We start from the raw sequence: 25,077 nt of genomic DNA on the forward strand, positions 1-25,077 counted from the left end.
ATGAACAGATTCAAATAAATAGGCAAAACTTTCACCAGCTGTTTGTATGACCCTATGTCCCTATCTATTCTTTCTTTGTGTGCATTTGTTTGCAAAACTGTAAGGAAACACATTTGTACCTAACAGAAAAAGACAATCTAATTAAAATTAAATCCTTTAATTGCTCCTGTTCTGATATGTCACGCATCAAGGCTTGATGCGCAACATATCAGAACAGGAGCAATTAAAGGATTTAATTTTAATTAGATTGCAGAAAAAGATTGACTTTAAATAAAACTATGGTGAATCTAAGAAAGATATCAGTATTGATTAGTTATGCATCATGACCTTCTATCATTTAAAATTTTTTACTATCATATTTAAATTGTAGCTTTCTAAACACTTCACCTTCTAGTCCTTGCTAGAAAACAGAATGATATGCAAGTACTTTTACTTAAATTACTCTGTTTTGTCGGTTGTACTTGAATCCCCTGTTGAAATGGACAAACTGTTCAACATGGAACTGGTGAGACTTTAAGTACAAATTTGATAATCAGTGGCAGATTCAGAAATTTTTATAAGTGGGGGCCCACTAGCTGATGTTAAAATAAATCTATGGGTATTGAATGTACAATAATTATAAAAAAACATCTTCATCCTGACAGAAAAAAAATAAAAATATACTTGCATGACATCATAGTTATAAGGACTTAATTGTGGATGTGTGAATGTGGAGAAGTTATATCAAAGAATAAAATTCTAAACTTTTAAAGTAAGTTACAACCTACATACATTTTTTTTTGTACATGTGACATATATCTTGATTTACAAATGTATCAATAGAAATGTACTATGTAGAGGCTAGTTCAAATAATTATGACGTCTTGAAAGGCTATTATAATTTTTTTCTTTGACGCCTTATGTCGAAGTAAGGCGTCAAAGAAAAAAATATAATAGCCTTTGTAGACCTCATAATTATTTGGACTGTGTAGAGGCCAGCTGATGAAGTCCACTTATGGATGTGGGGTATTTTTGTTTAAGACCTATTATAAATGGCTAGCAGGTTGGTTTTTACAGGTGAACAATTGTTGTTGTTATAAGTATTGTGGTTTTGTATACAATACCCCAACCCCCCACATTATTTGATGACCCTTTGATAACTCAGATGCTAAGTTGGTAAAATAAGCCCTGCCAATAATTATTCTGCTTATCAAATGGCTGATACTGATTTACATTTTTCTGCATAATACATTTTTGTCTTTGCTCCATCTTCTTCAGGGTGGGCTCATGTCAGAAAGCATGGGGTTACATCAAACTTCACTATGACAAAACAAAACAAGCACCATGTTGTTTTTCGCCGACAAAAAAACAACGTGGCAGGGTAAATATTTAAAATGATGTTTCCGGGAATCTGTACTATTACAGGCATTACAGAACATATTAGTAATTGCAATTATAGGTAGAAATTAATATAAAATTAATGTAAAATAGTAAAAAAATGGTAATTACGGTGACAAAATAGTCCCTTCACAACCGGCTGTGTTTACGAAAGAAATTTAATCTCTAACGAAAATGCAACTTTTAGTATTACGTTAATAAACATAGCAAAATTTTCCGTTTGATATACTTATCTTCGCAAAAATGAGAATTTTTATGTTTTTTTCCCATAAAAGTATCTTAATTAAATAAACAGTAATGTAGATTTTGATTAGAGATTGGGAACAAAAAAGTACGCAAAAAAAGGTATGGCAGATGTCATATTGAGTGTAGTGTTACAAAGTATTGAACGGAACGGATATGTGAGCTCTGCGCCGGAGATTGATAAAAACATTCAAAAAGTATGAGTAAATTCTTATTTTTAGCTGCTAAAATTACTGTATAAACTTACTAAATTTGAAGTTCTGTCAAATGAATGTATATTTTTTTATATGTTATATTAGAAATATAATTACGAAACGACTTAATATCAAGAATAAATCACCAAATAAGAATAACTTCAATAGTTTACTTATTGCCTAAAATTATGTTCGGCAATAGGATGAATAATCATCATCCGATTTCAGGAAAAAAGCTTAATGCCTGAAAATTTCAGGCAATAACTTAACGCGTTATCTTATTGTATAGGATTTAAGCTTAATGCCTAATTTCACTTATTGCCGATAACATATATACAATCTAAGACTATCAGTTTACACAAGTATTACACATTCGCATCTGTGTTGGGGAGTGATAAATATACTTCGTGAAAACCACTCTGATTCAAACGAAAAAAATCTCTGCAACTGAAATTATCACATTGCTTTATTTCTTGATTGGCAATAAAATTGTAACGTTTTGAGGACGTATTTTTTAACAAACAACCGCCATTCCAATGGTGAAAAAATGTGCTACTCTTTTACATTTACATTTTGTAAGGCTAACATTTAACATAAACTTCGTAAGAAGAAAACAGTTACTTTACTTACCTATCCACGAATCTTACTTTCCGCTATATATATACATCTCGCCAAACGTTAAGCAACAGGTGATCGTTTAACAGAATTGTGTTTCACGGAATTCATAAATAATCGAAATATCTGTATAATGAACTGAATTTGTGTTTTTATAAGATAACATATAGAATGTTAATTGAAAAGTGAAAGCTCGGATTGTTTCATAATTGATTTTTTGACTATTTCATTTTAGGCAAATGGTTGTAAAATGGTAAAATAAAAAACAAGATAAAGTTTTAACTTATACTAAAGTTTTTGAAAAATGTGCTCTGCATTTACACATATTAAAATTCTTTTCAAAACTCGAGAGTGACAATTTGTGAAAACTAGTACATTTAAGAACAATTTAGTTCAGTTGCTAGGTTATCCTCCACGCGTCGTGAAAAGTTCATCCAGACTTATGCTTTGAACTAATATTCTAACAGGAATTCTTTGCCATGCTTCAATCAAGGCTGCTCCTTATTTTTCCAAATTCTGAAAAACATGAACCATGTTGATGATTGTTCGACGAATATAACCCCATACATGCTCATTGGGATTCATATCCGATGACATGGTCGGCCAAGGAGAAGTTTCGATTGCCTACTAGTGTAAATAATCTGACACAATACCTGTTCTGTGTGGCCTAACATTATCGTCCATGAATATTGGTCCAGTTGCAAATTGTGATTGTCAAAATGTGGCACACCGATGTGCGGAATGATTTTATTGCGATATTTTTGACTCGTCATGGTCCCATCCAGAATATAAAGGTCAATTTTGCAGTCAAAAAAAAATATCCCCAAACTGTCAAACCCCCACCACCAAACGCTGTAGTTCAAAGGATGTGTTGTTTCCTCTATGCTGTATTAGGAGGACGTCATATGTGCATGCGCCCATCAATATGATGTAGGAGGAATCTTCATTTTTGAGACCGCTGTCTCAACGTCCAATTGTTATGACCAAGTGACCATTGATGTTGAGCTTGACGATGCCTACGAGTCAGCACTGGTCTATTTATTGGTCTTCGGTCATTAAATTTGCACAATTTAGTCCGCGGTTAACGAAATTTGCCTGTAGCTGTAGAAAACCTGTTTTTAAGGTACCCAGAAATAAAATGTATACTCAAGATGTTTTCACCATATCAAGAATGCTAAGGTATAATTACATTTTTCTTTTACAGAAATGCCACTTGTAATAAAGGAAATGTCTGTTCATGACAGAGATATGTTTTTGAAAGCAGCCAGTACCGGTACCGCCGTACGGTATTACGTAAGAGTTATGATTGTCGGTGAAAGTGGGGTCGGAAAAACTTGTTTATTAAGACGATTGATGAAAAAAGATATAAACGGTGTAAACAGTACGAATGGAATTAATATTGAAGTAAGAAAATGCAAAATAGATTTAAAGAAAAAGGAATGGATTTCCGATTCAGGTAATTTCCATTTTTTACAAGTTCAACATTCAGATATAATATATGCCATGTGATTGAAAAAAGAGGTATGGTATGAATATCAAATCCGAACAAGAAAAGAATATAACCATTAAAAGTTTAGCTTTGGTAATTTACATCAAGTAACAATCATACCCTTAACAATACACACTGCTCAGAGTCTATAAAGACCATATTTTGTGCTCGACCTAATACTACAGCTTTTACTTGATAAGACTCGACATTAACTGTACTTAACTGACGTTGGTCTCGACTTTACTTAATTAGTCTGATTTAGTGTTTGATAATCTTGGTGTAGTCTGAAATGGTCATGTCCCGACCAGTCTTGACCTTCAAATTTAGTCTTGACTTGTCTAAATCTCCCCATCTAACTCAATTATAATTATATTGATCTTACAAAATTTCATGTTACTTGGTAGTTTGGTTCATGCTGTCAAGTAAGTTTAATTGATAGGTAAAAAGGTCAGTGACATATAGTTTTTGTGACTTTATTTGAAAGCACTATCTTTCTTGAAATTTATTTGAAGAAATCACTGGTAGATATTTTTTCATACTGGAATTTTTTTCATTCTTTAATTAGTTCTATAACTTTTTCTAATCAACTTAGATTTCATAAAATCATACAGCTATCTTAGTCATATAGATTGCTTATTAATTGAATTCCAGATTGATATGTAGTTTGGTGTATTGTTGTCAACTTTAAGGATTTGATCAATCTAGGTTAAAAAATAGAATTTTAGACTAAATTTAAATAGTCATCGTTAGAATTTTTATAAATTTTTCAACTCGACTTGGATTTTCATCAAACTAGACAGCTATCTCAGTCATATATTGATCTTAGGGAATGTTGGTTTGTTTGGTACTTTGGTCAATTGCTGTAAAATAAAAGGAATTTAATTGATAGTTAATTTTTGATAAGTTATTGTATTAGTTCGGACTGAATTTTGATAGTCACCTTTTAATTTGTTTATTTCTTTTTCTAATCAACTTGTATTTTCTTCAATTTTACAGCTATCTCAGTTGTATATTGATATTACTGAATTACACGCTGTTATGTTGTTTGGCACATTTCTGACAAATTTCTGCATTTAATTATTTAAGGTAAACAGAAAGCTAGGATTTTGAGTTCGTACTAAATTCAGATGGTCATCTTCAAATTTTAAACAAGAAATGCCATCGTATCGAAATTTGTTTTCAATCTCTCCAGCCATTGTAGCATCATAAAAGTGATTATATTCAAATATCGATTTCTTAAAATGGTTGCTTTATACATAAGATAAAGAATAAATTTAGTAAGATACATTGCGAGAGCACGTGAAATCTTGACTTTAGATACTTTAGATACTTTATTCTCTAAAAACTAGGTACAAGTTTACAGAGAAACATACAATATAAATACAGACAAAGTGTGTTCCGTTATCATCGTTAATGGCATAATACACTGCATATTTTTTTTTTTTTTTTTTTTTAAGATTTTGGCAATTAAGCCGTATATATAAAATTAAACTTCATTAAAAGGTCGTTCAATGTTTTACAGGAATAAGTTGTTTAAAAGTTTAAATTAGTGCCCGTAGATCGAAACTACAAGTAAGAACTAGTTGTGTTGGTAGCTCAACTGTACATAAATTCTGAGAGTTAGTCTTTTGCGTAAACTTTTGTTTGATTTATTCTTAAGATTTATGGCGACTGTTTCTCAATTATGTTTACTTTATGTATTTTGACGCGTACCTCATAATTGAAATCCATGGGATACGCGAAAACACGAAGTTCTTATCTACCGCTTGTTGCCGAGCTTGACACAACGTGATAGAGCTTCCATGTCACAATCAAGTTGAGAAAGCTAATGCGCATAAACAATTAGTTGTTTGGTCTTGAAGTACTGTCGAGTCTTATCAAGTAAAAAATAGGCTCTACCTTACTGGTTGAGCAGAAAACATGGTCTTTTCAGACTGAGCAGTTTGAAGTGGAAGTAATTTCATTATTATAAACTTTAATATATTTTGAAGAGAAGACAAGTATGGACACAGACGCAAATTGTCAGTGGGGTTAAAGGTCGTTACAAATGCATTGAAAGCTAGACTTGAAATGTGTATTAACAAATTGAGTTGATGTGTACATGTCTTCATTCAAATGCATTGACTGATAAAAAAGGGGGCTTTAACTTCCATCCCTCTCTATGAATTAGTTGCTTGAGTGTTTGAATATGGAGTTTGTTAATAAATAGCTGCACATTATTCGCATGATATGTCTTGATTCCTTTTAAGCTTGCTTAAAGGTTGAACCATTTTGTTTTGTACAATTATTAGTCTATTTGTTTTCTCATTTCATTTGTTTTATATTTGTCATTTTAAGGTCTTTTATAGCCGACTGTGCTGTATGAGCTTTTGTCATTGTTGAAGGCTATTTGGGGACCTGTAGTTGTTAATCTTGTTTTAAATTTTGAAATGTAGCTGAAGCCAACAGACATAGACAATTCACCAAAGTTTTATAAAATGATGTGGAAGTATTTATGTGAATAAATGAGATGGGAAATGAGGAAAGTGTCAAAGTGACAACAACCCTACCATAGAGTAGACAACAGCTACAGGCCTCCAATGGGTTTTCAATGTAGCCAGAAACTCCTGCACTTATAGGTGTCCAAAAACTATAAAATCCCTTCTTTTTTTAAGCATATATAAAGATTCATAACACAGAAATGTATTATCTGAAATTTATTACAATCAAAAGGGACCTTAGGTCAATAGTGTAAACAATTCACCAAAGTTTATTAAAGGTGATGGATGCATTTTTGTGTTATTGTCCGAAATTGGAAAATTCTCTCTTTTTTAAGGATAAAAACTCTCTTCATAACATGGAAATGAAAATTCTGAAATTTATAAAATCGATGCGGAGCTAATGTCAATAGATATAAACATTTCAACAAAGTTTCTTGAAAGTAGGGGGAAGTGTTTTCTAGTTGTCTGAAGTGTGGATGATGGACTGATAGACAACAGTATACTATAATATGTTGTGTGTGAGACATTGGTATAATAAAATTGTTTTTAATGAATAATGATTAGAAACTGTATAATGCAGTTATTGAGGAAACGACAGTCAAGAAATTGCTGAGATCAATGCGTTTGAACCCTAAGAATTACATTTTTGTTGAAATGAAACAAAGTTAAATTTTTGACCCTTTGGAACTTAATGTAGACCATTTGAAAACGGGACAATCCTGTGCAATTGAATATTTCTGGCTATTGGCAATACTGTGCAATTGAAAATTTCTTGCTATTGCGCAATATTGTGCAATTAGATATTTCTTGCTATTGTGCAATACTGTGCAATTGAACATTTCTTGTTATTGAACAATACTGTGCAATTGAAGATTTCTTTCTATTGCAGAATACTACGCAATTGAAAATTTCTTGCTTTTGCACAATACTTAGTATAATAATTTTTGACCCCGATTTGGACCAACTTGAAAACTGGGCCCATAATCAAAAATCTAAGTATATGTTAAGACTCACCATATAAAAAAAAACCAAGAATTATTTTTTTTTTATTAAAATCAAGCTTATTTTAATTTTTGACCCTTTGGACCTTAATGTAGACCAATTAGAAAACAGGACATAAAATTAAGAATTTGGACACGGTTAGATTTGGCATATCAAAGAAGCACAATAATTCATTTTTTTGATGAAATCAAACAAAGTTTAATTTTGGCCCCTTATTCCTTGGGACCAAAACTCCCAAAATCAATCCAAACCTTCCTTTTGTGGTCATAAACCTTTATAGATTTCTATTAACTTATACTAAAGTTATTGTTCAAAAATCAAGAAAAATGCTTATTTGGGACCTGTTTTTGGCCCCTAAATCCTACACTGTTGGAACTAAAATTCCCAAAATCTATCCCAACCCTCCTTATGTGGCCATAGACCTTATGTTAAAATATCATAGATTTCTGTTTACTAATACTTAAGTTATAGAGCAAAAACCAAGAACAATGCTAATTTGGCCCCTTATTCCTAAACTGTTGAGACAAAAATACCCAAAATCAATCCCAGCCTTCCTTTCATGGTCATAAACCTTGTGTCTAAATTTCATATATTTCTATTTTACTTTTACTGAAGTTAGAGTGCGAAAACCGAATGTCTTTGGATGAAGACGATGATGCCAACGTGATACCAATGTACAACCAAAAAGTTTTCAATTTTTGCGGTCGTATAAAAATTATCTCAAATCAAATTTTTAATGGAGTTTGCAACAATGATTATTCAACTACTCATTTTAATACATCATAAAGTATTAAAGTATAAATGTCATACAGTCATGGTGATGATGCCCCCGCTAGCAGATAACGTTATAAAGGTACATAAATCAAGAACTGTATAAGTGAAGCTGCTAAAAATTGAACTTAAACTGAGTTTAGAGGTAATAAGCATTATATACACATTTCATTAAATTTAGTTGAGACAAACTTGAGAAATTTTTCCATTTGTGAAAGGGCATAACCCTAGAATGATAATCAAAGTGCTTGTAATCACTGAATGGCTATTAAAGACTACTTAAATTTATCAGTTGGTAGTTAAGTCAATTTTGCATTGTATATTGTATATATAGCATTATTTTAAGTCGATTAAACTACTATTCTGGACAGAGAAAGATAACTCCAATTTTCAAAGAAGATTTCATAAAGCAATGGTTTTAGGTAATTCAACAACCATTCTGGACAAAGAAAGATAACTCCAATTTATTGTATTGAATCTACAAAAAATGTTTGTTTTTGGCCCTCAATTCCTAGACTGTTTGCCCCATAACCCACAAAATAGACCCCAACCTTCTACTCATGGTATTAACTATTATGGTACAATTTCAGAACAATTGAAATACTTGTACACAACTTTTGTACTGACACAAGATTAATGCTTGTTTTGGGCACCTTTGGAACCCTTTTTCATAAACCTTAGGGACTATATTTTCCCCCGTATATAACCCCCCAAAGCAATCCTAAGTTTCCTTTTATGATTATAAATATTATGAAGTCATTATCTGGAAACCATCCGTCTTGGGAAGACGACGACAGGATACCTACATGTATTTTAACTGCAAACATTTTTGTGGTTGTATAAAAATTTCAAGCATGTACAATGACATATAGTTTTAGAAATTGATAAGCCTAGATAGGCCTTATAATTTTTCACCACATAGTTGAAGGACCATTTACATTCAGGACCGAGTCATCAGTAGGCAGTACAGTCTACAGATGTATTAAAACAACCTAGCATCATATTGCTAGTAGTGGGAGTAGCATTCTCGGGTAAATTTGTTCTTTTTTTATAATATGTTTGGTTCAAATCAAAATAGAATGCTTTTATCTCCCTAATACTTACATTGTAAATAGAGGTGATACTACTTTGACAAATCCTTGTACATGAGATTTTTCTGTCAAATCTTTATTTCACAAAGAATGAATTGCATAACAATGAACTGAGATCAAAGCAAAGTTCTTTAATAATACACTTAGACAAAGAGCTAAATCCAGTGATATACTTTGTACTACAGGTCCTTCATTAGCATCCATTGACCAAAACCATATCTCAAAAACATTCCATACTACATGGTTGGATTCGGAAGTCCTGAAAAAGACATGATTTTTTTAATCATATTTTATTAAGTATATATACACAGGTTAAAACTTTCTTGTGGTATAATCATTCCGTATTTAGCAACTTTCAATTTGCTTCATGCACATATTGATATATGTTGAGTTTACCTCTGTTGGAAATAAGAACACACAAACCTCCACCTAGTTTTAGTCAATGGACAAAACATTCAAAACTATAAAATATTATTTAAGACTTGTCAGTGTCTATTTACCATTGCCACTGAATCAGTGATATATTTACACATAATTATATACATGCAAGACTAAAATTATAAAGTACATATATAAAACTAAAACTGACATTCAGTCTTTACGACATCTTCATTCCCAAAGTCATTTTCAAATCTGACTTCATGGTAAAATAAGATTCCATATCTACAACCAATTAAAAGGAAATATCCCTCTGATAGACTAGCATTTAAATCAGAGTTTTCTAAAATGGAAGCTAGGTCACCGTGGAACCTAGAACTAAAAAAATCGAACAATATATCTTAAATATTTCAAATGCATGTACATGAAATAATATAAATCTCTAAAATTCACCATATTGTTCCCTTTTTGATCTTCTGTTCGATACTGTATATCCAGTGGCGGATCCTGAAATTTTCTTAAGTGGGGGCCCACTGACTGACCTAAGAGGGGGCTCGCTCCAGTCACGATTCAGTGATTCCCTATATAAGCAACCAAATTTTTTCTCAAAACGCGGGGGACCCGCCCCCCCCTAAATCCGCCTCTGATATCAACCTCTAGATGTCTTTTAATTACATTCAGTTTAGTGTGGGTTGATCTTTGATTGTTGTACATGTTACAACCAGATTCCCGGCAGGGCGCAGCTTTGTAAGACCGCAGAGGTTGAACCCTGAACAGTTTTGGAAAGTATGGGCACTACATTCAAGCTAAGATTTTGAAATAAGGGGGGAAAATGTAACCTTTTCAATTTATAAAACAGGCTCAACATCATTTCTATACATGTATAAACATATTACAAAATGTGGACACAACTTCATTAAATATTCTACTTCAATTAGTGGAGGAGATCAAATTAAAAAGTTGCAATGGTTAAATACTCCAATTGCAATCTTTCCAGCTAAAATCTCATGTGTGATAGGCCGTTTTTGGGTCTATATGTTGTCCTTGATATCGAGGTTATTTTGACACAGCAAAATATGAAGAAAATGTAAACTATGATCTGGAAATTGAGTTCGTTTTCGCAAAATAAGCCCACTTAAACTGAACTTTAAATGCAAAAGACCTCTAAATGGCTAACAGATAGTGCTATATAAAAGAATAGTCCATTATTATACATGATATTAAAGAATACATGAATTTTACACTGATTCTGTCAGTTGAATGGACTAGAATGAGATAAGTTATATACATGATAGACATAAAGGTTTTTTCCAACAGTTGTGGTGTAAATTAAATTAGTTGTATTTTATGGTTGATATATTTTATGTATTAACTGTGCATTTGTATTCAGATATCGCAGATCAAATTTATTCGTTCATTGTGTAATCATACGTTTTTTGATTGAGTTAAGTCTGCCAATTGATATTTTATCGTATGTTTTTCAATGTTGTGATGTTATGCTACTGTTTCAGAAAAAGGGAGAAGGTTTGGATCCATTAAAACGTTTAATCCCGCTGCAAATGTTTGCACCTGTCCTAAGTCAGGAATCTGATGTACAGTAGTTGTCGTTTGTTTATGTAATATATACGTGTTACTCGTTTCTCGTTTTGTTTATATAGATTAGACCGTTGGTTTTCCCGTTTGAATGGTTTTACACTAGTAATTTTGGGGCCCTTTATGGCTTGTTGTTCGGTGTGAGCCAAGGCTCCGTGTTGAAGGCCGTACTTTAACCTATAATGGTTTACTTTTTAAATTGTTATTTGGATGGAGAGTTGTCTCATTGGCACTCACACCACATCTTCCTATATCTTTGTATGAAGATCATTGGCTCTTCAACCAATGATATTTTACAATATCGATTATTTGTTTATTTTTCTATTGTTGGTATTTTTCAGCATACTAAAAATGTTTTAACACAACACGAGCGCAAGCTTGATAGGGTGTCCTCACACAGGGTTTCCGCTGACGGTCGCCATTTTTTCCAATTTGCGAAAAAATAATAATTGTGGCGATAAAATTCGTCATTTGCAAAAGAATTTGGCTAAAGAAATATATAGAAAGATTTATTTTCCTCCATCTTGTTTATTTACTTTTTTCGAGTTTCTCGGACTTTAACTTATCAGACAATACTCGGAATTTACCTTGACCTCATTAAGATTTGGATAGAAAATCAATTATCAGCTGATTGCAATTTACAGCTATCGACAACAAAGGACTTATCAATAAAGGTGTTGATTGAATTGTTTGACAAAATGATATGGTTGAATGGCTTCCACTAAATGTCACATACAGAAGTTATTTACCACTTTTCGACTCACGTGTTTGAAGAACTCTGTTGACGTCTCCTCTCCTTGTAAAGATAGTTTAGAAAAGAAAGCTGTTGTTGTCACAATAAATGTTAAACGGAAAGAAAAATCTCCGATTTAAAACTTGAATTATCCTTTGACTTTGATATAGGTAATTGATCAGGGAGACTACTTTAAAATCGTTTGAGTGACACGCGTATTTCAAGCATAGTTTTCACGTCTCAACTTTTTCATTTACGATGGTCAAGAAAAGAAAACTGTCGTTATGAAGAAATCGATCCAACATTTTGAGAACAACCCCTCGAATGAGAGTAGCCCTTCAATGTTATGACTACACATGAAATGAGGGATCAATTTCATGTGATAAAAGCTTTTCTTTTGTTGTAAAAAACACTTCTTAGTAAATAAGGGCACATCAGTATTTTTCTTTTGAAGAAACTTTCCCTACGAACTATACTGGTATTATCTTATCAAAACATGGCCATTAATTTGGTTAAATTCCAGGACTTATATTCTTTATTATTAAAAGTATATAGTGGCCCCCTCATTTATAAAAAATGTTTGAAATACAATGAATATTTCCTTTTGTGTTAATGTTTAGTTTTTATTCAATAAATGTAGACACTGAAATAAGTTCGAGAGAATAATCATAGACACAATGGTGCAAAATCTCCTTATTTAAGGGGAGGGGGTTTGATTCTGGCGTCACAATTTCAAATGACATAGGATAACATATGGTCTGTCCATATACATGTATGAGGGTAGTAATGGGGGTACATGTATCATATTGAAGTATTCTTGCCAAATGAAGATTAAACAGTAATTCTTAGACATGACAATAAAAGAAAGGGGATGGGACCTTTATCGGGACTCCGGGATCTGGTGTTTTTAAGCTCGGGATTTCGGGATTGACCCTTTCGGGATCCAGGAATCCTTTTTTTTCGGATTTCGGGATGTCGGGATTTACTTTATTAGAATTCGGGACCTCTTGATTTCGTTTCTTTAAGTCCGGGATTTCGGGATCAGGACCCTCCTATCCCCCTCTCATAAAATGTACACTTTTTTCCAGACGATTAAAAAATCATCTGAATTTGACAAATCACACTATTTGTATTCCAAAAATAACCGTAATGATAATTATTCGAAACATGCAGTTAAATTTTAACCAATTTAAAGCTAACAATAGCCTGAGAATGACTGTTTGATGCCCTACAGTAAAGGGCATTAACTCCCTCATGTATGTACATGTTATCAGCTTTTCTACATACATTGTATGAGCTAGTGAGCTGCTATGAAATTAATGGTGAGTGAGTGCAGTTAATGAGCTAATGTTAATCAATTTGTGTCCTCAGTGGGGGAAATTTCAAGGGATCTACATTAATTTGTATACGAAGAAAACCTGATCATCTGTTCATCATTCTGTTACTGGCTTTTTCACCTCCATAACTTGGCCTATGACATTTTTTAAAGACGAAAGCCTGCTAATTATTAACTTCTCCTCACACACATGTATAGATTATCAGATTACATGTATCTACACATGAATATCATAAAATATTTGCCAGTGAACTGTAATGAAAATGTTTAGCCAGTGAGCCCAGCTAATGAGCTGAAATTAATCAAACTGTGTGCTCAGCCAGAGTTGGTGATATTTTAAGGTATTTTTGCAAAGAAAACCTGCAAATCTCAGTGGCGGATCCAGAACTTTCCATAAAGGGGGGACTCTGACAGACCAGAGGGTTGCCCACTCCCGTCATGCTTCAAATGATTTCATATATAATCAACTAAATTTTCCCATCCCCTGGGTCTGTCTACTCATCTGTTTATCGTTCTGCAAAATAGTACTAATACTGGCTTTTCCCCCTTCCTTGTTGGCCCTAGGCAGTTGCTTATCTGTTTATCTTTCTATCACTAGGATTTTTTTATTAGAGATTTCATGCAAACAAACCTGACATAAAAACCCATGTTCTATTGACCCTTTTGGGAACCGGGATGTCTATTTAAAATTTCGGGAGGGAAGATTTGATATTTTTAAAAGTTGTGACTTCGGGATTTCACGTTTCTTTTTAGGAATTTGGGATCAGGACCACTCCATTCCCATTCTTTAATAATGACTTATTTAGACTTACCTTCTAAAACTGTATAGAAATCACAACTCCGAACAGGATCGGCGCACTGACGCATTGATCCTGCATATATACTACAGTTCACTCTTACAGAACCCAAGGTTTATCATGCAAATATGTAACGTGAATGTGATTGATTATCAAATAATACAGAATTACTGCATAGAATAGATTTTGACTCGAATAAGATCGGATTGACATTTCTGTCATTGGGGATAATATTGAGATAAATGGGATTAAACTGACCGTCAAATGTCTAGAGAAGCACATCTCGAGAACATTATAATAAGACATACTAACCAAAATTACTCTACATTAATAACCCCTATGTAAGTGAGATTTCACAATGATAACGATAAATAATTTTGATGATGGCGATGTTCTGCTTAAATTGTCGCTTAAAATATTCATACCCCTATTACTTTACGTAATAAAATTTGTATAGAATTAAGTTTGATTAAAGTTCATCATTTAAAAAATGTGAAATGCAGAAGCATGGCAATATTTTACTGATAAAGTGTGTAACGTGACGGTACCCAAATTGCACCTATTTTGACAGTTTTTTCACCTATGTTTTTTTTATGATCAAGAAAAAAATGTCCATACTGTGTTTATTTTGTAGCCCTATCCTTCTTCATTGTATAGGTACACCAATTTAATTTTTAATCCTTATTGAGTCATTAGAAAAAGGGTTTGAATCAACCTCCAAACTATCCATGATTCTGTAATGAGGAGTACCCAAATTGCATCCATGCTTAAATTCACGTCGTCGAAAGTCTAATAACTGAGCTTTGTTTATTTTTTTCAAATATTTTGAACAATTAGATATTTGTCCATGCTTACTCTTCATATTTTACCAAATGGATACTTCTAATAAGATTGTATTTGCTAATTTTAAAAAGAAGACGTTTAAATGACGTCGCATGATGACGTTTTCGTACATTTTGCTTTTTTCAGTCAACAGTCCATCTGTTGATAAATACTATGAAAGTTTTGTGTATATCTTTATATGTTTACCTATGTTGAAAGACGTGCATAGTATCAAATCTAAATACAAATTGTTTAGCCTCTAGGAAATCTTGTAAGATTTTTTTTTGCTATTTTTTCTAAATAGGTGCACTTTTGGTACTCGGTGCAATTTGGGTACCCTTATGTTATATATTTCTGTAAACGAAATTGCCTGTACACTTCATAAGGATTACATTTGTGATTCGGTTCATTAAAACCTTTGAACCCAGGGTCGAAGTTCAAGATGTTAACATATTAACGGAAAATCTTAACGTTGTGTTGACCATTGAGGCCATCTATTTTCATTGCGGTGTTTCGCATATTTAAATCGGAATTATAGAAAAAATGGAATGGTGTGGGCAGAATCAAAACAGAAAATAATGAACACTTGATTATTTTCAGCAATACATAAATTGGATTGAGGGGATATGTATTCAAATTATTTGTAAAACTCTCCTTATTCATGTGAAGCGTGTGCTTACATCGAGGCTTGCTTTGCTTTACATCGACGCCAGAGTACTTCAACCAATCAGGGAATGTTTATTTGGGGCATTCGACCTATTGAACTCAGATTTTGGCACATTTAAATCGAAATTATAGAAAAATGGAATATTGTTAGTACATATAAAATAGAAAAAGATAAATTCTTATAGCTAAAGAAAATTTGGATGGGGGTTCTGTGTATTCACATTATTTGTACAACTCTCCTTACTGATGCCATATTTTGGAATGTCCGTGACCTAAATGGTTCCCCTCCCCTTTTTTCTTTTTTTTACAAAATACTCAATAACTCAAATATGAAATTTTGAATCATCACCAAAAAGTATACAGATATTAAGATTAATATAACTAAGAAGTGTTTAAAGTTTTAAGCCATAATCAAGAATTGTTTTTGAGATACGGTGCGACATGTGAAAAAAACACACCCCTGTCTAAGTTACAATGTGCCGTAACTTAAAAAGTTTTAATCTTATTTTCACGAAAAAGTATACAGATCATTTGACCATCATAAGAAACAACTATATTAAGTTTCATGAAATTTTAATAAGTCGTTCTCAAGTTACGGTGCAACGTGTTTACGCCGGACAGACAGACGGACGGACAGACGGACGGACGGACGGACGGACAGACGGACGGACGGACAGACGGACGGACGGACACCGGACATTTGTATACCATAATACGTCCCGTCTTTGACGGACGTATAAAAAGCAGTACTAAGCGTGCATGTTACGCTAGAAACATATTCAAAGAATAAAGTTTTTTAACTTCTAAATGCCATATCCAATATTTATCAAAACCTAAAGGGGAGTTACATGTATCTTACTTCCTATATTTTTTCATGGATGTCAATACACCTAATCGCTATTTATTCCATACCGGATAAGTTCTAAAATTACACAACTTTGTCATCCAGTTGAAGCTATCTGGGGGCCGTTGGAACAATTCACCTTGCACAATACTTTTCAATGAGACCTGTTTAAACTTACCGTAAATACTTTAAACAAAATAATTTTTTACTTCAATTTTAATTTCGAAAAAAGTGGATCATACTCTATTAAAGTTTCTTGATGATCGCTTTTTAGAGTTTTTCCTCCCTCAGCTCTCTACAAAAAAACCTCTGTTTTGGCCGCATGACCCAAACAGGAAGTTGTACATATGACTGTTTTCCCAGATTGGACTAAATAGCGATAAGGTGTATTTTCCGGGATTGTGGAAAACTTGCATATTCATCACTATCTGATTTTGTGGTTTTAACAATCCAGACAGACAAATAGCAATAAGGTGTTTAGGAAAACATGACCTAAAACCTCCTTCATATAAGACAAAAAACAATGGAACTCATACTGAATGGTCAAATGTGTTCAATATGAAAATTGCAGTTGAGATGGTAAAATCACAAATCAGCCGTTAATGTAAATGGACTAAAAGTATGACTTTTGCGCAAATTTAAAGGGAAATGACGAGGAAGGGGCAGATTAGCGTTCAAGGGGAGCAAATGCTGTTTTAATTAGTAAGCGGGTTTTAAATATAGAGGGAAAGTGGAGTCATCTTTTTAGACTTAAGTTAAATATAACTTATGTAGACTTACCTTCTAATTCTATAAAAAAAATTAAAAAAAAACTCACAACTCAGAACTATTTCTAATTCACTTGGACTACTGATATGCAAACCTAATAACAAAAAGAAATATATCATAAAATAGTGATTGAAAGATTCATAACACTTTGAAAGGATAATTCAGACACGTGTTACACGGAGAGCATGTTTGTTTACAAATAATAATGTCACGTGATCGCGCACTGACCTCGCATGTTGCATCGCCCTTTAAATACAATTCACTAATACATAACCATTTTCATGCAAACATGCAACGTGAATGAGTTTGTTTATCAAATAATACAAAAATAATGCATGAACCGTTGAAGAAGAAATTATTTCATCAAATAGATTGGATTTTCACTTTCGACACGAATAGGTCGAGTTGACATGTCTGTCATCGGAGATAGTATTGAAATAAATGGAATAAAACGGACCGTCAAAAAGGTCTAGAGAAGCACATCAGTAGAACCTTAACATTAATAAGTAATACTTACCAAAATTTCTCTAATTGATAAACTATATAACTGAAATTTCACAAAAATACCGGTAAATAATTTTGTTGATGGTGATGATGTTTGTTAATATGGCGCCAAAAATATATTCTTACTCCTATTGCTTGACGTAAAAAAAATGTATAGAATTGAATTCGACTACAGTTCAGCATAGAAAAAACGTGAATATGCAAAAACCTGGTAATATGTTAATGATAAAGTGTGTATAAATTTTCGTAAACGAAGTTATCCGTATACGTCACCAAGAATTACATTTGAGCGCAAAGATCTGTATGTGTGATTCGGTTTATGTAACATCGTAGAACTCAGGGTGTTTATATTAACGGAATTTTTTGCGTTGCTATTAAATCCTAGAGGCCACGTGATTGAGGCCATCTATTTTTATCGGCGGGTTCCACATATTTAAATCGGAATTATAGAAAAAATGGAATGTTGTGAGCAGAATCAAAACAGAAATAATGAACACTTGATTATTTTCAGCAATACATAAATTGGATTGAGGGGATATGTATTCAAATTAATTGTAAAACTCTCCTTATTCCTGTGAAGCGTGTGCTTTACATCGAGGCTTATTATGCTAATCATCGACGCGACAGTACTTCAACCAGTCAGACAATGTTTATTTGGGGCATTCGATCTATTTTAACTCAGATTTTGGAATATTTTAATCGAAATTATAGAAAAATGGAATGTTGTTAGTACATATAAAATAGAAAATGATGAATACTTTTAGCTAAAGATAATTTGGATGGGGGTTCTGTGTATTCACATTATTTGAACAACTCTCCTTACTGATGCCATATTTTGGAATTTCCATGACCTAAATGGTTCGCGAAAATTAATATTTTTATATATAGTATAGTAACAATGAACACATTTATCAAAAAAAAATATTCCAAATTAGATTCGTTACATGCAATTATATGAATTTGACAACCCAATAAATTTAACTTTGAAGGGGCTTTTGCTCTCAAATCAATATTCACTGATTTGATTCAACTTCCTATTAGTATACTGTCCAGTCAACGTATTTTATCGAATTAAGTTAACAGAATAACACGGCAGTATTTGCGATTGATCATTGGAAAGAGGAGAACAAACCTCATGGAAATTTCGATTACGTCGTTGTCTTCACTGGTGACGATTTTCTTAAATTTGGGTCAGAGATTAAAGCTAGAATTTCAAGAAAAACGTAGAGTCTTGTTTTGACAGCTGGACGCTCATACATATATACGTTTATAGCAAAATAAATTGAAATATTTCAAAGGGGGTTATATCTATAGTTTATATATTAGCACTAATATGATTTTTATATTGCCAAATATGGATCGAGATTGACATTTGTACTTTTAGGGTGCACATTTACAATATTCATTCACCTGTAAAAAAACAACAGTGATATTGACATATTATAATGTTTAATTCTTTTTCTTAAGATACGATATAAGTGACATCTAGGGATGTTCTTTTATACAATAAAACCGTAAGCGTAGCATATGCAATTATTCAGGGACAAATAAATTGCGTAGTATATGCTATAAATTGTACTAAATGTGAAAAAAGTCATATGTGTAGGACGAACGGGTGATACACTTATATCAACGGATGCTATTGAACTTTTCAAAAATACAAAAACAGAAGATCCAGTAGCCAACCATTTCATTCAGCACAATAATTCGATGACAAATTGAAAAGGTACCGCTATAGAAAGAGTATTTGGGACAGAAACTTACAGAAAAACTAAAGAAGCCTTTTGGATAAAAAAAAAACATCTTAAGAACCTGAAGGACTCAACACAATGTACGAACGATAATAAAATATTTATATTAAAAAAGCGAAAAACGCGGCAAATGAACGTCATAGAAGATTTTATAACGTAATGTATCCAAGCGATGTAATTTTTGTTTCAATGTTGTAATTTATTCCAATGAAGAAGGCCGTAATGGCCGAAACGTATGGAAATTTATGTTATAGCTTTTATTTTATTTATATATATATATATTTTAACACTCTTATAATTTTCCCTTGTTTTTTGTTGGTTTTTTTTATCGATTTCAGAAAAAAAAATCTCACATTTTCCCTGTTTCGCATGCTCATAAAAATACATTTAATATTTAAGACACTACTCTACGTACTTTGTCTTAATATCAACATAATACATAATCAAACAGGCACCTACAATCGGTTCATTCAACCTATGCCAACATTTTTGAAATTTAGTTATAAAATTGTGTGAAAAAATGTTGGCATAGGTTGAATAATTTGTTACAGATTAAGTGTTATAAAAACAGAAATTAATTAGGGGCTAATCAATCTACAACCAGTTGAAACCTAGCGTTAAAGAATACTCAATAAACATTGTTTTTTACAAGTCAAGTTTAGTGAAAATGTAGGTAATTGAGTGTGATGAGGATCTCTATTTCACAAAGGAATTAGTTTGGGTATTTCATAAAGACTGATTCATTTAAAATATCTAAGTTAAATGTTCACTATTAATTCCAACACATACAGATAATAAAGCGAGTTTCATTAATATGATTGTCTCAATAGTCACACTATAAGATATGATGCTGCATCTGTACAATCAACTGGTGTCATGTTCAACTTTATCCTTGAGTCTCTAGCACCAGTTTCACAAAACTATCTCGGGAGTAAGACATGTCTTAGGATGGTTAAACGGCATATTCTAGTCTTTAGTGGTTTTTTTTACAAAGTGGTCCTTAATTTGGGCATATTTTAATGTTGGTCACAAATTAATGACTCCACGAGAGTTTGTATATAAAAATTACTCATTATATATAGTAATTTTACAAATTATCTTATTATTATCTAATTATCAATTTTGTTGAAGTATGCTTCATATTAGATACAACAAAATAATGAACAAAAATTAAAAAATTTGCACAAATGAAATAGCCTTTTTCTCTTTTTTTCTCAAGTATTGTTATATTTAAATGTTAAATTTTAGAAATTTTGTCTATTTTTTTACAATTTTTATAATAATATTTAGTTTAACTCAATTTTTCTAGTATCAAGGGTTTTATTTTACAAATTTGTCTTTTAGAATTTTTTTGATATTTCCATTTTTACTACAATTTTTCAAATTACTTTATTTTTGTTTTGAATTTTTAACTAATTATGAAGAGTATTATTTAATGCTAAAATATACTGACTGTATTTTACCTTTTTTTTAATTAATAATTGTTATAACAACACCTATTGTATTTTGTTTGTAGGCATAGGTTGAATATATTTTTATCAAATGTTGGCATAGGTTGAAGACACCCTACAATCGTACACCGACAATGTTTTTTTTATTTTTTTATTTTTATTTATATTTATTTTTTCAAGAAGTTATCATACTTTAGTGACAGTTTGACATTTGTTAGTGGATACATCAAATACCGGTACCTTATCCCGGCCTCGTTAACCGTTAGTAGCATATAATCATTTTGATTAGTACCTGTTGGTTTATTTAACTGTAATATATATATTTATAAATTATAGTATATCCAACTAATACCTTATCAATATAGAATGATCTATAAATATGAATAGATAAAAAAAAAGGAATAAATAAATAAAAATCACAGAAATTTGGAATTTTTGAAAAAGTAAAAATAAAAAAAAATAAAATATATAATTTACTTACAGCATTCCCCATACAGCTTGCAGGATTTATTTATTCAAATATTTGCGTAAAGGCAATAACTTAGAGGAACATACATGTTGTTATAAACATAGACAAAACATCAAGCATATATATGTTACAGTAAATAGGTGAAATTAGGAATTACACGTAATTACTAAACATTTCAGTAAATACCTGTAATTACTAGCCAATTTAGTTATTACATGTATTTACTAGTTGCTTCAGTGATTACTGGTAATTACTGATTTTTTGGTCATTTTTACAGCTATTTACTAACTTGATGTTTTTGTTTTAAAATTAAAAACATAACTCAAGATACCAAATAAGAAAGTAAAGTGGTAGGGATTTTAGGGAAGCTTACTTGAGGATGTAGGAATATAAGGCACATCAAAAGTGCATACTCTTTAGTGTTTGTGAATTGAAACTGCATGGAAAATGGTTGTTTTATAGGTCTTGAAACTCCGTAAATATATGCATGCAAGACAATGATATCAATCCAAAATTGATTTTCATAATTTTGTTAAACTAAAATCTCAATCATGTACTGTGGTTTAAAACTTTAAAATAACTTTCTCCAAATATCTTGGATTTCTATCAAACTTGGACAGAAGCTAAATGTTTATGATCATAAGATAATATCCGAAAGTAAAATTTGTAAAAAAAATTTTTTTCTTCCTATATTACTTATAAATATGATAAATGGACTATATAAACAAGAAGATGTGGTATGATTGCCAATGAGACAACTATCCACAAAAGACAAAAATAACACAAACATTAAAACAACTATAGGTCACCGTACGGCCTTCAACAATGAGCAAAGCCCATAGCGCATAGTCAGCTATAAAAGGCCCCGATAAGACAATGTAAAACAATTCAAACGAGAAAACTAACGGCCTTATTAATGTAAAAAAATTAACAAAAGACAAATATGTATCATTTAAACAAACGACAACAACTGAATTACAGGCTCCTGACTTGGGACAGGCACATACATACATAATGTGGCGGGGTTAAACTAGTTTTTTCCAGTTAACATTACTGCAGTTAAAGTTTTTAAAACATTAGCTTTTGTAAACCATCCTGGATTTTTACCCACTTTTGACAGAAGCTTCTTATAGTACTAGTCAAAAGATAGTATCTAGAGGAAAATTTTAATATTTTTTCCTCATTTTTGTTGAGCCTGCGATTAACAGCAAAAGTAGGCGAGACTATTTGTCCTGCAAAACCCTTACAATTTTAATAGCTTAATACATCGATAACCCATCTTCAGTAGGGGGTTGAATTGAAGGTAACATGAATACATATTCAATGAGGTCCAAATATTCACTCGCAAGTGCACAACTCATCAACCTTGTTTCTCAGCTTATTTAACAAAATAGAAATAGATTGGCTACTAACAGTGAATTACAATTTCACTGTATCATTTTTATTAATGATTTAACAAACAAAAAATTACATACCAACATATAACAGTATCAAATCATAACATAGGTGGTGATGTGTTGTAGATCTGTTTGTTTCATGTCATAGAATAAATATATTTATAAATCATTGTTTTGCCCATATATGAATGATATGTGTGGATCGGATCAGTCAATTTCATTGTTATTCCTAATGGACCTTTTGTTTCCCTTTTCAATGTTGATATTTTTATTTTAATAAATATAAACTTGATTGCTACATGCTTAACATGAGCAACATGACGTATTCCATATGCGGAGCGGGGTCTTATTACCCTAGCAAAGCACCATCGTTTATAAAGGGGTTCGTGTTGCTCAGTCGTTGGTTTTCTATCTTTTGTTCTGCATCGATATAACAAATCTCTGTAATATATATTTTATATTGTATTGGTGACACTACTTTAGCAGAAATTCTCATTCTTCTGTAACATTTCAGTTAGTCCATTTTTGTTGGCGGGTTTCGTTTTATATTTAGTAGGCTGAATAATGTTTAATTAATTGTTGTTTCTCTTATATATTCATGTTTGTTTTTGGCTTTTGTTGTCATTTTGTTTGAATTGACATCATTATTGTGTTTGCTCTTGTTGTTTTATTTGAAGGAACAGCGGAACTGAAGACAGGGAAATTGTATTTGTTCATGATGATATAACCGTTCTCATTCTGTATCAACTGAACATGTCTTGCCATAATTGTTTGTTTGTATTTTTCATAACAAGCATTTATGTATGCACATACAAAATGTCAAAAAAGTATCACAGTAATTGAATAACAATTAGGTAATCTGCAACCGACTATGGTCATTGAACCACGGGCTTCTACTTAAGTACAGATTTATTCAGAATATGGGAGGTTTTGATCAATATTGGGAGCGTTGAAATACTGCTTCATCATTCATGCAAATATTAAGAATAGTTGAATAGTTATCAAAGGTACCAGGATTATAATTAAGTACGCCAGACGCGCGTTTCGTCTACATAAGACTCATCATTGACGCTCAAATCGAAATATTTATAAAGCCAAACAAGTACAAAGTTGAAGAGCATTGAGGATCCAAAATTCCAAAAAAGTTGTGCCAAAAGAGACTTACTTGTCATATTAGTTCTTATAACAAAATGAGAAAAGGTGCATTGTTATATTTTGAAGAAAAAACAGATTAAGTGTGTTATTCAAAGAAACACAACTACGTCATTACTTTGTTTAACTTTTGTCTGTTTTCTCGTTTAGGAACTCCCTTTGCTCATTTTGAACTTATAGGGAGTTATAATTTTAAAAAACTGGAGGCTTTTGAATTGATTTATTTTAAAAGAGTTAATATGTAATATCAGTATTACATCTGATAATTAAGGCGGACGATAAGAATACATTTTTCTCTATTTTCAACATATTCAGCATCGGATCAGTAAGTAGTCCCATGAATGATACTTTAAAAAACAGTTATGATATTAAGCATAGCTATATATGCTTCGATTTCTTTACGTAAAATGCAAATACGAAGTCAAGCAGCAAACGTTTTGATTTCAAATGTCTTTGTTTGACATGATATTTTTAAGTGTAGTTTTGTGTTTGACATGATAAGAGTCGTTTTCTCTAACAAATATAACTCACACAAACATAAAAGATGACATAAATTAATCAACCGACACTAAAAAGTACTCATACATGTACTTTTTACATATTTTAAACGGGTATCACTAAGGTAGTTCTCTTACAAAAGAAATTTTACAAAGCAACAAGGAAAAGATATCTAAGCGTCTAATAAATAAATACTGATGAAGTTATCAAGCGTTTGATAACCATTGCTTATATGTTTATTCATTTTTAATTGAATAGACGACGAATTTTCATCTATCAGTCCTTATCAAAGTCAGCAGTATGCAGACTGTGGATTTTGGGATTTTGCAGGACAGAAAGATTTTTATGCAACCCATCAGACTTTTCTATCTACAAATGCTATTTATTTGCTGGTAGCAGACATTTCAAAAGACTTGACAAATAAAACATTCAAAGATATGGTAGAGAACGAGTTTGATACATCTGGAGGTATGTGAAGAAAACTTTATTAGATAAAACATTTCAGTTGCACAGAAAATTTGAAATTGAATAATTGGTAGTTGGTTATTCCCAGACCTTGATCGACAGTCTAGTAACACAACGCATCCTAATTAAATGATCTTTTTAATTTAAGGGAGTTTTGAAGGGCGTTAAGGATTAGAAGTGACAATTGCACA

General features: G+C 31.8%; 1 protein-coding gene across 1 annotated transcript in view; it reads left to right on the forward strand.

Moving 5' to 3' along the window:
- Positions 1-3,635: 3,635 nt before the first annotated feature.
- LOC134705884 (probable serine/threonine-protein kinase pats1) overlaps positions 3,636-25,077 on the forward strand; it is a 74,721-nt gene continuing 53,279 nt past the window's right edge. Inside the window, exons 1-2 of the mRNA XM_063564599.1 lie at positions 3,636-3,885; positions 24,680-24,889. Coding sequence (XP_063420669.1) covers positions 3,636-3,885; positions 24,680-24,889 — 460 coding nt within the window. The remainder of the gene's footprint in view (positions 3,886-24,679; positions 24,890-25,077) is intronic.

This window comes from Mytilus trossulus, chromosome 2, assembly GCF_036588685.1.
Source record: "Mytilus trossulus isolate FHL-02 chromosome 2, PNRI_Mtr1.1.1.hap1, whole genome shotgun sequence".
NCBI lineage: Eukaryota > Metazoa > Mollusca > Bivalvia > Mytilida > Mytilidae > Mytilus > Mytilus trossulus.